This window comes from Oncorhynchus mykiss, chromosome 6, assembly GCF_013265735.2.
Source record: "Oncorhynchus mykiss isolate Arlee chromosome 6, USDA_OmykA_1.1, whole genome shotgun sequence".
Taxonomy (NCBI): domain Eukaryota; kingdom Metazoa; phylum Chordata; class Actinopteri; order Salmoniformes; family Salmonidae; genus Oncorhynchus; species Oncorhynchus mykiss.
This window is the reverse complement of record NC_048570.1, coordinates 27,953,259-27,967,864: the sequence shown is the minus strand read 5'-3', so window position 1 is coordinate 27,967,864 and position 14,606 is coordinate 27,953,259. Positions and strand designations below refer to the sequence as shown.

Here is a 14,606-nt window from a genome sequence, read left to right as displayed (position 1 = left end):
TATTTACCAAATAAAGTAAAGAATAATCAAAAGTAACACAAAATACAACAACGAGGCTATATACAGGTGGTACCGGTACAGAGTCAGTGTGCAGGTTAGTTGAGGTAATTTGTACATGTAGGTAGTGGTGAAGTGACATAGATAATAATTAGCGAGTAGCAGCAGTGTCAATGTAAATAGTCCGGTGGCCATTTGATTAATTGTTCAGCAGTCTTATGGCTTGGGGGTAGAAGCTGTTAAGGGACCTTTTGGTCCTAGACTTGGTACTCTGGTACCGCTTGCCATGTGGTAGCAGAGTAAACAGTCTGTGACTTGGGTGACTGGAGTCTCTGACAATTTTATGGGCTTTCCTCTGACACTGCCTATTATATAGGTCCTGGATGGCAGGAAGCTTGGCCACAGTGATGCACTAGATCGTACGCACTACCCTCTGTAGTGCCTTATGGTCAGATGCCAAGCAGTTGCCATACCAGGCGGTGATGCAACCGGTTAGGATAATCTCGATGGTACAGCTGTAGAACGTTTTGAGGATCTGGGGACCCATGCCAAATCTTTTCAGTCTCCTGAGGGGGAATAGGTTTTGTTGTGCCCTCTTCAGGACTGTCTTGGTGTTTGGACCATGATAGTTTGTTGGTGATGTGGACACCAAGGAACTTGATACTCTCGACCCGCTCCACTACAGCACCGTCAATGAGAATGGGGGCCTGTTTCGCCCTCCTTTTCCTGTAGTCCACGATCAGCTCCTTTGTTTTGCATTGAGGGAGAGGTTGTTGTCCTGGCACCACACTGCCAGTTCTCTGACCTCCTCCCTATAGGCTGTCTCATCATTGTCACTGATCAGGCCTACCACTGTTGTCATCAGCAAACTTAATGCTGGTGTTGGAGTCATGTTTAGCCACGCAGTCGTGGGTGAACAGGGAGTACAGGAAGGGACTAAGTACAACCCCCCGAGGGGCCCCATTGTTTAGGATCAGCATGGCAGACATGTTGTTGCCTACCCTTACCACCTGGGGGAGGCCATTCAGGAAGTCCAGGATCCAGTTGCAGAGGGAGGTGTTAGTCCCAGGGTTCTTAGCTTAGTGATGAGCTTCGTGGGCACTATGGTGTTGAACGCTGAGCTGTAGTCAATGAACAGCATTCTCACATAGGTGTTCCTTTTGTCCAGGTGGGAAAGGGCAGTGTGGAGTGCGATTGAGATTGTGTCATCTGTGGATCTGTCGGGGTGGTATGCGAATTGGAGTGGGTCTAGGGTATCCGGGAGGATGCTGTTGATGTGAGCCATGACCAGCCTTTCAAAGCACTTCATGGCCACTGACATGCTACGGGGCAGTAATAATTTAGGCAGGTTACCTTCGCTTACTTGGGCACAGGGACTATGGTGGTCTGCTTGAAACATGTAGGTATTACAGACTTGGTCAGGGAGAGGCTGAAAATGATAGTGAAGACACTTGCCAGTTGGTCCGCGCATGCTTTCAGTACACGTCCTGGTAATCCGTCTGGCCCCGCGGCAAGGTGAATGTTGACCTGTTTAAAGGTCTTGCTCACATCGGCTACTGAGAGCGTTATCACACAGTCATCCAGAACAGCTGATGCTCTTGTGCATGCTTCAGTGTTGCTTGCCTCGAAACGAGCATAAAAGGCATTTAGCTCGTCTGGTAGGCTTGTGTCACTAGGCAGCTCGCGTCTGGGTTTCCGTTTGTAGTCCATAATAGTTTTCGAGCCCTGCCACATCCGAGTATCAGAGCCGGTGTAGTAGGATTCAATGTTAATCCTATATTGATTTTGGTTGTTTGATGGTTCGTCTGAGGGCATAGCGGGATTTCTTATAAGTGTCCGGATTAGTGTCCCTCTCCTTGAAAGAGGCAGCTCTGGCCTTTAACTCGATGCAGATGTTGGCTGAAATACATGGCTTCTGGTTGGGATATGTACGGTCACTGTGGGGACTACATCGTCGGTGCAATTATTGATGAAGCCGATGTCTGAGGTGGTATACTCTTCAATGCCATTGGATAAACACGGCTACATATACAGTTACATATACAGCTACATATACAGTTACATATACAGCTACATATACAGCTACATATACAGTTACATATACAGTTACATACAGTATACAGTTACACATACAGCTACATTTACATTTACATACAGTATACAGTTACATATACAGTTACATACAGTATACAGTTACATATACAGTTACATACAGTATACAGTTACATATACAGTTACATACAGTATACAGTTACATATACAGCTACATATACGGCTACATATACAGCTACATATACAACTACACATACAGCTACACATACAGCTACATATACAGCTACATATACAGCTACATATACAGCTACACATACAGCTACACATACAGCTACATATACAGCTACATATACAGCTACATATACAGCTACATATACAGCTACATATACAGCTACATATACAGCTACATATACAGCTACACATACAGCTACACATACAGCTACATATACAGCTACATATACAGCTACATATACAGCTACACATACAGCTACACATACAGCTACATATACAGCTACATATACAGCTACATATACAGCTACATATACAACTACAGAAGCACAAAATTACTGATGTGTTTGTTTCTTAGAGAAAAACCGTGGACATCTGATAGTAATTTGTATAAGGTTGACATGAGCTGGATTCAAAGATGGATTACAGATAACATAATATGGTACCAGCAACTAGTTAATCTACCGTGTTTAAACAAACTACTTTGATATTTATGGATCAAGATAATGGAAATATAAATATTACATTTCACATTATGTTCCAATGTTATATTCCCACATCAGCTTATCTTTGAATATGTAAGCATTGAGTGTATTTATTTATTGTACATGGTTCTGCCAAATCTATTTTAGTCGGACACAGCACCTTGATGTATTCAGAACATATCCAAATATGGATTCTCCCTGATATTCAACATGCATGCCCAGTGAGCTCTATGAAACATGTGAGGGAAAGATTCAAGAGATTGTTTGATTACCAAAAACATTTCCCGTTTCCCAAAGGTATACCGCTAAAACTACAGATACGATCCTAAACATGCCCTCTGGATTGATTTCATTCTTAAATAGAGATGCATTGAATGATTGACAGTACACACACACACACACACACACACACACACACACACACACACACACACACACACACACACACACACACACACACACACACACAAAACTTGTAAACACTTGTAAAATGCTTATTTAACTTATGGTAGTGTATTGCAACAATATTACAGGGAAATATCAGATATCAATAGGCCTACATTGAAAAGACAATTAGAACTAAACTGAAAATGTATAGCATCTACATAATTTATATTCCTGTACTTTGGTTGATTTCATTTCATTGCCCATACTATTTGGTCTGTCTTTATTTTACAAGCAAAACTTTTCAGTTCAGAGCTTGCGTTGGTTTACAGTATGCTTGCATTTTGTCATAAAACTGTCATCTTTAAATCACTTTTAAAGTGGTTTTCTCTTTAATACTTAACTGAAATAATATTATGTCACTCAACTTTTTTTTCTCATTTTGATACGGGAGGGTTGAGAATTAGTCGCCTTGCATGACAACAAAAAGCTTGTCTTTCACAGTTTTGGGATTTCTAAACATTAAAAAGGTTCCTCTGACAGTATTTGATGGTATTAAGAGAGAAATAGGGATATTTGAAGTTCAGAGTGTCCTACTTAACAAAAGATCTGTTGTGACTTCTCAGATCATTCTTCACAGCTGTAGACCGCTAAAGATAAGAGGAGCCCTAAAGTTTAAGAAAACGATTTAATGCTCACGTCAGACCACTGATGCAATATTTTTCTTCTACTACCACAGACATTACACATTTACGCAGATTCCCAAACATACTGCCTGTCTTAACTGTGCCTGAGCTGTCCTGTGGGCAATAGACTAAAACTTTTATCAGAGCTAAAATGTGCACAAGCATTTCATTGTGACCACACTGAGCACCTTAGACATGGACCATAGTGTCTTCTCAAGATTATCATTACCAAATCTAATAGTGCAAATGCTGAAACGTGAAAATGTGAGTTGGGTCGTTCCACAAAATGAGGGACTTTTGCATCCCTTTGATCTTTTAAGCAGACATTGTGCACCAATATTGAATTTTATATTCAATAAAGTTCCCTTTAAAGACCCAGTACAGTCAAAAACTAGATTTGTTATATTTCCACACTGAGGTTGGAATTTAGTGTGAGGGCTGTTTGAAGATTGGCGCTCAGTAATGTGTTGTATTGGATTTGCACCAAACATAACACTTTGTATTCAGGACAAAACAGTAATTGCTTTGCCACATTTTTTTGCAGTGTTACTTTAGTGCCTTATTGCAAACAGGTTGCATGTTTTGGAATATTTGTATTCTATACAGGCTTCCTTATTTTCACCAATAGTGGAAAAAGTACTCAATTGTCATACTTGAGTAAAAGTATAGATACCTTAATAGAAAGTTGCTCAAGTAAAAGTGAATGTTACCGAGTAAAATAATATTTGATTAAAAGTCTAAAAGTATTTGGTTCTAAGTATACTTAAGTATCAACAGTAAAATGTGTACATCTTTTCAAATTCCTTATGTTAAGCAAAGCAGACGGCACCATGTTCTTGTTTTTAAAATATACGGATAGCCAGGGGCACACTCCATCACTCAGAAATAATTAACAAACGATGCATTTGTGTTTAGTGAGTGCGTCAGATCAGAGGCAGTAGGGATGACCACTTATTCTCTTGATAAGTGTGTGAATTAGACCATTTTCCTGTCCTGCTAATCATTTAAAATGTAACAAGTACTTTTGGGTGTCAAGGAAAATGTAGGGAGTAAGAAGTACATATTTTTTTAGGAATGTAGGGAAGTAAAAGTCAAAGTTGTCAAAAATATAAATAGTAAAGTAAAATACAAAACCCCCCAAAAACGATTTAAATAGTACTAAGTATTTCTACTTAAGTACTTTACGCCCCTGCTTTTCACTCTGTCATTTAGGTTAATATTGTGGATTAACTACAGTGTTGTTGATCCATCCTCAGTTTTCTCCCATCACAGCCATTAACCTCTGTAACTGTTTTAAAGTCACCGTTGGCCTCATGGTGAAGTTCCTGAGCAGTGTCCTTCCAAGTGTAATGAATAACTTCACCAGGCTCAAAGGGATATTCAATGTCTAATTTTCTTTGTTTTTATCCATCTACCAATACTGTAAGTGCCCTTCTTCGCGAGGCATTGGAAAACGTGCCTGGTCTTTGTGGTTGAATATGTGTTTGAAATTCCCTGTTTGATTAAGGGACCTTACAGTATGTGTGTGGTAAAGAGATGAGGTAGTCATTCAAAAATCATGTTAAACACTATTATTGCACACAGAGTGAGTCCATGCAACGTATTACGTGCTACTTGTTAAGCAAATGTTTACTCCTGAACTTATGTAGGCTTGCCGTAACAAGCCTAAATAATAATACTTATTGACATTTAAGCTTTTAATTTTTATTCATTTGTAAACATTTCTAAACGTCATTCCTCTTTGACATTATGGGGTATTGTGTGTAGTTATAGTGATACAAAAACTACATTTCATCTATTTTAAATTCAGGCTGTAACACAAGAACATTTGGAACAAGTCAAAGGGTGTGAATACTTTCTGAAGGCACTGTATCTCAAAAGCCACTGAATTGGTGGAAAGACCCAGTTATCTGTGCAATTTTTTTTTAATGCATTGTTTATAGTATTTTACTGCATGGAATGAGAAAATGTAGTGTGCAAAATTTGAAATCATAACAAGAAGAAACTTACAATTAATTTTCTGGTTCTGAGAAGTCACTGAACTGTGTGATGCCGTTGGAGTGTGGGGGTCCTGGGGAAGGTTCCAAACTCTTATAGCTGCTCTGACTGCTGGCCATGCTCTCATCACCCTCAGGCGTGGCAGCAGCAGGGGGCTTCTGAAAAGAGGCCGCCCCTGCCTCAGCCGAACCCAGGAAGCAGGGGCATCGTGTCCGCAGCTCCTTGTAGAAGATGTTAAATCGTGGGGTGGAAAACCAGGGGCAGCCCAGTAGGTTCTTGAAAGCAGTGCGGAACTCAGGGCTTCTGCAGTAGATGATGGGGTTGAGGCCAGAATTGATGTAGCCCAGCCAGTTGAGCAGGCGGAAGATCTCTCCAGGGGGCACATTCCTGTCAAACACGTTGATTATGTTAGCCACAAAGAAAGGCAGCCAGCAGAGGGTGAAGGTGCCCATGATAATGCCCAAGGTCTTGAGGGCCTTGTGCTCCTTGATAACCGTTAGCCGTGAAGGCCTTCGCCTGGAGCTCCTCTTGCGAGCTGAGCTGGTGCTGCTTCTGCTGCAGGAGCCTCCATAGCCCAAGGGCAGGATGTTGTTACTGTGGTGGCTCAGCTGTTGCGTCTGGGGGACTGGGCACTCACTCTGGAAGCGCAGACGGATCTTGTCTATGAGCTGTACCTGTCGTGTGGCTATAAGGAAGACTTTGGCATAGACAAATATCATTATGAGCAAAGGGATGTAGAATGACACTACAGAGGATATAATGGCAAAGGTCCGGTTGATCAAAAAGTCACAGCAGGCAGGGTCCTGATAGCACAGCACGGCCTCCGGGTCATCCTCTGCTCGCCAATACTGGTTCATGATGGGCACAAAGGATATCAGAGCAGACACAATCCAAACCACACACACTATTAACCGGGCACGCCACTTATTAAGCAGAACCTTGTGCCTGAGGGGCCTTGTAATAGCAATATAGCGGTCCACTGCAATCACGCAAAGAGTCTCAATGCTAGCCGTGACACAGAGCATGTCTACGGAGGTCCAGAGCTCACAAGAGGTGTCACTCAGCTGCCAGTTCCCTGTCAGCACTATGGTGGCCCCCAGAGGGACCACCAGGACCCCCATGATGAGGTCAGCACAGGCCAGGGACATGATGAAGATGTTAGTTATAGTCTGTAACTGGGATGTGCGTGCTATAGCGATGATGACCAGCAGGTTGCCCACCACGATGGTCATGATGATTATCACCAGCAGTAATAAACTCCAGGGTCCCGCTGCAGGATGGTAGGGTCCTGTATTGTTGAGGAAGGGGGTCACAGTGCTGTTGACCGCATAGAGCACTGTGCTACTCAAGTTGAAATCCATCTTCATAAGCAGAGAGATACACAAAGTGAAAATATATTTTTCATGTATTAAGGGTAAAAAAATACATTTTGTACCAGCATTTTTAAAGTCAAACTCACAAGAACTTGGTCTCTCTATGTCACATCCTCTCGCTTCTATTCATTCAAAGCAAACGTAAAACAGCTTTCATGTATCACTGGCCAGTGTCCAGATCCTACAAACACTACCAGTGGTTTATGGATGTCTGTCTCCAAAGACAAAAAAGGTTGGTGAGAAGTTCCTCTAATGTCGCTGACAACAACATGTTGTCTTGTCAGTGCAATGCATCCAAAATGTACAAATTAAAATAAAAAATACTTTACAATCCTTTTTGCTTATTTTGCCTTAGTTTTATACATCCATGGAGAGGATAGTGAAACAAACAACCAATTCAAGAAGTAAAGAAAAACTTTTCAAAAAGAAGGCCAACCCTTATACCTGTGAAATAAATCCAATCATACATACTGTAGTATTTGGCTGGAGCGCTTTTCGCCTTGTGTAATATGAGAGTGATGCCACACTGTCGAGAGCAAGTAGCTGTGACGCTGCTGCAAGAACCACAAAAGTCCACCAAGTAGCTGCCCCTCCCTCTTTGAGTGTTTCTCCCTCCCTATCTCTCCACCCTTCTCTCTCTCTCTCTCTGTGTGCACTGGCTTTAATCACACCCTAGCTGAGGGAGGAGCTGTGAAGCGTGCCTGCCTGTGTGTACTGAGACACTGCTAGTCAGGGAGCAATCTGCTCATGCTGTACAGTCACTACCACATACTCAATCCCCACTGGGCACACACCGGTTGAATCAACATTGTTTCCACGTCATTTCAATGAAATAACGTTGAACCAATGTGAAATAGATGTTGAATTGACGCCTGTGCCCAGTGTGTAGAATTTGAATTAAACCAATCACAGGCGATTCATGCCTGGAAAACACTCTAAGATACTCACTTTCAAAGCCTAGCAGGTAACTATTAGTTAGTAGACCAATTCTTGTATGAGGTAAGGTTTCCTTCAGTGTGATCAAGTGCTGCAGCTACTGGTGTTCCTTTTTAGTCTTGATGGAGCATTGCCGGAGGTTACGTGATTTTACTGTAGGTTAACCCATGACTTTGCTGACATCACCTGATAGTGCCCACGACTTGACAGGCTTGTTCGTTGCTGGCCCCATTAAGATAGACAGCTCCCTTTTATTCTGTGGCCTTTCAATTATGTAACCGATGAATCACTGTCACTTGCATGCTGCACAGACCTTTTTGAGTTGTTCTATATATTGTTACAGATGGTATTGGAATTGCACAAAAAACGTATTGTTTACATATTGTTTGTCACACTTTCAGTCCTTCCTCATTCGCTGGAAAATTCATACCATCAATTCTAATCCATGAGGAAAATTGAAAGGTTTCTTGACTGGGCATGTGCTTCAGTTATTTGTTGACACACTAACACAATTTGTGGTAACGTTTCTCGAACAAGTGTAGACTGCAAGTCAGGACACCCCCAGCTGAAAAGGAAACCAGTGCCCTCCTTCTGACTTAGTAGACCAGCACTAAAAATAATAGATTGTTATCTTGACATGACTCACGCCAGCTAGTACATTGAGGAAGAACAATCAAGCAAATGCCTGGCATGCCATCCACCTCAGATAGCCGTGGGGGTGCTATGGGGTGTTGTCATCGTAGTTCCTTTTATGGACAGTTCACTAACAGAAGTTTCAAAATGCCTTTTACTAACTCAGTGTGTATCTGTCACAATGATAATGTCATTTCTGTTTCTCTAATTCAATTGGGGTGAGAACAGTACTGTGCCTTGCCTTTTTGTACTCCAAAACATAATAATGTTTACATAAATCCATTGCTAATTAGGAACTTATTTCTAGGAAATGAAAACCAGCTTCTGACTGTTATTTATCTTGGATAAACATTTTGATGTCTGTTTGAATTATTCAAACGTTCAGAGGAATACAAAACAGAACACGAGGGACTCCTCTGCTAAAATGGTCATTAATAATGATAAGAAACATGAACTATTTACCTATGACTTTCATAGATCACGATCTTCACTGACGCAGCAGCTTAGTTTAGGTACCTTGGTCAAGGACATGGCTGTAGGATCGATCCGTTGCTGATGCAGTAACTCCTTTAGGAGGGATCATTTAAATAGAAGCTGTGTCAAACCAGAGATCAGATTGACTGGCATCTCTTCTTTTGGGATATTACTTCCTTTATTCCATACCAGTATAACAGTACTGTATGTTTTTTGATTTGCCTTTATTAACCATGGTTTAAGAAAAAAAAAGGTGAATTAGATTTGTACAGATGCTGTCTGCATCTGTACTCATTTGTTTATGGGTAATAAATGCTCTCTCTAAAGTAAATGTTCCATTAGGGTCATTCCACCAATTTGGTGCCTTTTGAGAAGTGTGGCTTTTTGATTTGACCTAATTTCAACATTCTGTCATGAAGAGCACATGTTCAACTTCATAAAAAACATGTTTATATAGTGAGTGTTTATTAAGTGCCAAATAAAGTAACAGGATTGACCGTAATAGGGTTGACCATTTAAGCTTAAATCAGCCATAAATCCCCTTGTGACAGGGGGAATGGAAGCTTTTTGTGTGCAACAATTAAATTCAAGCTTCACAAAATTGTTTTTATTGTTAAAACATTTTTAGCCTGTCTCTGGGCAACAGGGTTAAGTTATTATGCTCGACCTGCTCAGTTTTCCACCACAAAACACCAGAAAATGGCCAAAAACAGTACAACCAGCTCATATGCTTTTATACTGTGATTTAACTGTTAATGTTCAATGTTAATTTAGAAATAAATATTTTAAAAGGAATAATTTCACCATATTAAAATGAAAATTCAGTTCACGTAACAGGGTTGACCTTAAAATGAGGTTCAGAAGTAAATGAATCACGAATCTCTTGAAATAAACAATCATCTTCAGGAATGACTTTGTCAGAGCAACAAAATAAATACATTTTACAATGAATTTTACAATGAAGGTCAAACTTGGAGAAATTAAGGGGGTTAAATGGATTAAAATCTTCCTAGAGGTGACACAGGGTTGACGGAGAGACATGTCAAAATACAACATTTTGGCACTGGTAATAGATCATTTGTTGTATTACTTGTGAGGCACAGCTGAGTGAGCATAATAATAGGATTTTTTTTTACTGGATTGATTGCCTGCATCTGATGATCAGTCTGAGGGGAGGAAGGGAACAGTGGTGAGGCTGCCTCTCACCCGACTCACCGTCCCTCCTCTCTCCCGCCCCCCGGTAAAAAAAGGGGACGATGTCTTCCAGCTGATTGGCAAAAACTTCACTTAAGGTTCACTGCATTATTTCTGACTCATGCACCAATTCATGTTGTTACTCCTATAACCATTCCTTTATATTAACAAAGACACAAGCTGCAAATAATTACAACATAAGTTTATCGAAACACTTTTCTATACATTCATTGCAGCTGCAGTGCTGGTTGTAGCGTGAGTGGAAGTAGCGAATGTGCATTTTATGGTTTATAAAACTGTTGAACAAAGAGTTGACAGTGCTGAATAACAATTTAAACATGAACTTACACATAAAAACAGCAACTCTTTGCTGTATTTGTTGAGTCTCTCTCTAGTCATGACTTTAAAAGTTTTGAAATCTTACATTATAAATTTGTGTGTTCAAGGTTTCTTTTTAAATCAAATCAAATCAAATGTATTTATATAGCCCTTCGTACATCAGCTGATATCTCAAAGTGCTGTACAGAAACCCAGACTAAAACCCCAAACAGCAAGCAATGCAGGTGTAGAAGCACGGTGGCTAGGAAAAACTCCCTAGAAAGGCCAAAACCTAGGAAGAAACCTAGAGAGGAACCAGGCCATGTGGGGTGGCCAGTCCTCTTCTGGCTGTGCCGGGTGGAGATTATAACAGAACATGACCAAGATGTTCAAATGTTCATAAATGACCAGCATGGTCGAATAATAATAAGGCAGAACAGTTGAAACTGAAGCAGCAGCACGGTCAGGTGGACTGTGGACAGCAAGGAGTCATTATGTCAGGTAGTCCTGGGGCATGGTCCTAGGGCTCAGGTCCTCCGAGAGAGAGAAAGAAAGAGAGAATTAGAGAGTTTTTACAGTCTATGACACAAGGAAACTGTGCAGACACGGTGATCTGTGCCATTTGATTGGCCACCGGTAGACCTATAGGTGCACTTGATTTGCTCTCTGGGCCCGCCAGGTAAGCGTTCTAGCTTCAGACACAGGAAATGGTTAAAAATGGGAACACTTTGCCTTCCTGGTGCTAAAAACAAATAAAAACAAATTAAAAAAAATGGAATGCAAGGCTTTATCATTGGGTTTTTTACAGAAATGTTTGGTGATCGACTAGGAATGGCTTGGAGATCACGATCGACCGGTTGGTGACCACTGTTTTAGATGCTTACCGGTAATTGAATTGTAGTTAAAGCATGTACTGCTCCCTGTCACCATGATGCATTACCACTAACTCTCTCAGTGCCCTCTCAGGAGTGAGTCCCTCCCTCTTCCCCTGTTCCCTCTAATGTAATTATTTGTCCAAGGCTCTGTGGTGCTGTACGGCTCAGAGATGAAGCAGGGTAGTCGGGAGGGCAGAGGTGCAAAGGCAAGAGGAGACAGAGCACTGAACACAGTGCTTAACCTTGGTTTTGGCAGAGAGGCCGGTTTCAAAGGCATCAGGGGAGAGACTCAGTGACACCGAGATGACAGCTTGACAGCCACTCGTTTGTCTTTGCGTGAGAATATGCCATGGATGAATCCAGAGCTGGTGCTAGTCCAGTGGGGCATGGTGACTGGCACAGTCTGAGGTGTTGATTGAGGAATGGGCCTGATATGGGTACAGCTTTCTCACCCTTCCACACTGGACAGGCTGTTTACATTTCTGGAGACTGCCCCTATCATGGCTGTGATGCATTTCAAACAAATGCCACTTGGGCAACTTGTGGCATGTAGCCTAAGCCAAAGATAAATAACAGACCATAAATTACTTAAATGTATCTGTTTTATTGTGTTGACCTCCCCCCTCTTTGCAGTGGACTTATTTTTAATTGGGTAATTCCAGAGTCATTATTCTGAATTAAGGCCTTCACATACACATAACCTTTCCAACCAACTAGTAACATATTGTTCAAGACTTTTTTACTGAATAATGTGTTTGTTTCATATTTTATTTTACTGTCATCTTATCCAGAGTGACTTACAGTAGCTAGGGCATACATTTTAATTTGTTCTGGTCCACTGTGGGTATCAAAACCACAACCCTGGTGTTGCAAGTGCCACGATCTACCAACTGAACCACATGGGATCATATGATCGTGTTTTGCTTCTCGTGTTTGCTTTCATGTATGGTATCATTTATGTGTATATACTGTACAGTGCCTTCAGAAAATATTCATATCCCTTGACTTATTCCACATTTTGTGTTACAGCCTGAGTTCAAAATGGATCAAATACTTTTTGCCCTCATCCATCTACACACAATACCCCATATTGACAAAGGGAAAACATGTTTTTAGAAATGTTGGCAAATTTATTGAAAATTTAATTCAGAAATATCTTATTTACTTAAGTATTCACTACCCTGAATCAATACTTTGTAGAGGCAGCTTTTGCAGCAATTACAGCTGTGAGTCTTTCTGGGTAAGTATCTAAGAGCTAAGAGCTTTTCTCTAAGAGCTTTTCAAAATTCTTCAAGCTCTGTCAAATTGGTTGTTGATCATTGCTAGACAACCATTTTCAGGTCTTGCATAGATTTTCAAGTAGATTTAAGTAAAACTGTAACTCGGCCACCAAGGAACATTCACTGTCTTCTTGGTACGCAACTCCAGTGTAGATTTGTCCTTGAGTTTTAGGTTATTGTCCTGCTGAAAGGTGAATTATTCTCCCAGTGTCTAGTGGAAAGCAGACTGAACTAGGTTTTCCTCTAGGATTTTGCCTGTGCTTAGCTCCATTCCATTTATTTTTTATCCTGAAAAACTCCTTTGTCATTAACGATTGCAAGCATACCCATACCATGATGCAGTGACCACTATGCTTGAAAATATGGAGAGTGGTACTCGGTAATGTGTTGTATTGGATTTGCTCCAGACATAACACTTTGTTCAGGACAACACGTTAATTGCTTTGCCACATTTTTGCATTACTTTAGTGCCTTGTTGCAAACAGGTTGCATGTTTTGGAATATTTGTATTCTGTTTCCTTCTTTTAAATCTGTCAATTAGGTTAGTATTGTGGAGTTTTCTCCTATCACAGCCATTAAACTCTGTAACTGTTTTAAAGTCACTATTGGCCTCATGGGGCATTGAAAAACCTCGCTGGTCTTTGAGGTTGAATCTGTATTTGAAATTCACTGCTCGACTGAGGGACCTTACAGATAATTGTGTGGGTGGAGCAGTGACGATTTTAGAATGTAAATCTTGGTGGGGCAAACAAACAAAAAAAATGTTGGGGATGTATACGAGCAAAGACACTACACTACACAACACAACACTAAACAATACATTTTTGCACTATAACGGTGACAAACGGTGTCCACAAACTGTTAGGGCGTACAGCAGTCCCAACACCTTACCCCTGCTACACCTGGCTATCAGAGGAGCCTTGTCTGGAAGTGAAACAGTTCATTCAGCCTCATTTACTGCCTTTTAAAAAACATAGCTGATAATTGAGATGTACAAAATATGGTATAAGGGGACGACAAGCGCATAAGAGGCAATCTGTGAGCGAGCTAGGACGGGCGTAGTCAATATAACTATTTGTTAAGCACTTTTGAAATGTACAGCGACAGAATTCAGAACATGGGCCATTCTTCAGGTATTCTCTCTGTACACCAAGTCAGAACTGTAGGAAATCAAATCAGCAAAAAGTGCCCTGAATGATGGGTCGCCACTGCTGTGGAGTAGAGCGATGAGGTAGTCATAAATGTAATCCATTTTAAATGCAAACTGTAACACAACAAGATGTGGTAAAGGTTGTGAATACTTCCTGAAGGCACTGTATGTATAGTGTAATTGTTGTTAATTGATGTGCTGTTTATTGATGCTTTACAGGTCATCATTGTAAATAATAATTTGTTCTTAAATTGACTTAACTTTATAAATAAAGGTGAAATCAAAGTGCTCTCGCTACACAGATCCATATCTGTTCAGTATTATTTCACTTTTACTGTACCCTTTATGATGAACACACTCTGCATCCTTTGAGAGGTTTAAGAGCAGCAACTCCATATTTCATAGGAAGGAAACCCAGTTTACATAATTCAGAGGCTCTGCAGGAACTGCTCAATACAGTGTGTCAGCCAGTAAATCATGGGAACTGTCGCAGAGCGTTAGGGAGCCTGTTTATCACAGACCCTGCCCACGTCATGGGAATGT

The 14,606-nt window shown here is 40.9% G+C and overlaps 1 protein-coding gene across 6 annotated transcripts in view; it reads right to left on the bottom strand.

The window, feature by feature from the left end:
• LOC100136655 (beta-3a-adrenergic receptor) overlaps window positions 1-7,803 on the bottom strand; it is a 63,357-nt gene extending 55,554 nt beyond the window's left edge. For 3 of the 6 annotated variants that reach the window (XM_021604932.2, XM_036979129.1, XM_021604931.2), the window contains exon 1: window positions 5,843-7,803. In XM_021604932.2, the coding sequence (XP_021460607.1) occupies window positions 5,845-7,197 (1,353 nt within the window). In that variant the 5' untranslated portion in view covers window positions 7,198-7,803 and the 3' untranslated portion in view covers window positions 5,843-5,844. 6 annotated transcript variants of the gene reach the window in all.
• Window positions 7,804-14,606: the final 6,803 nt, after the last annotated feature.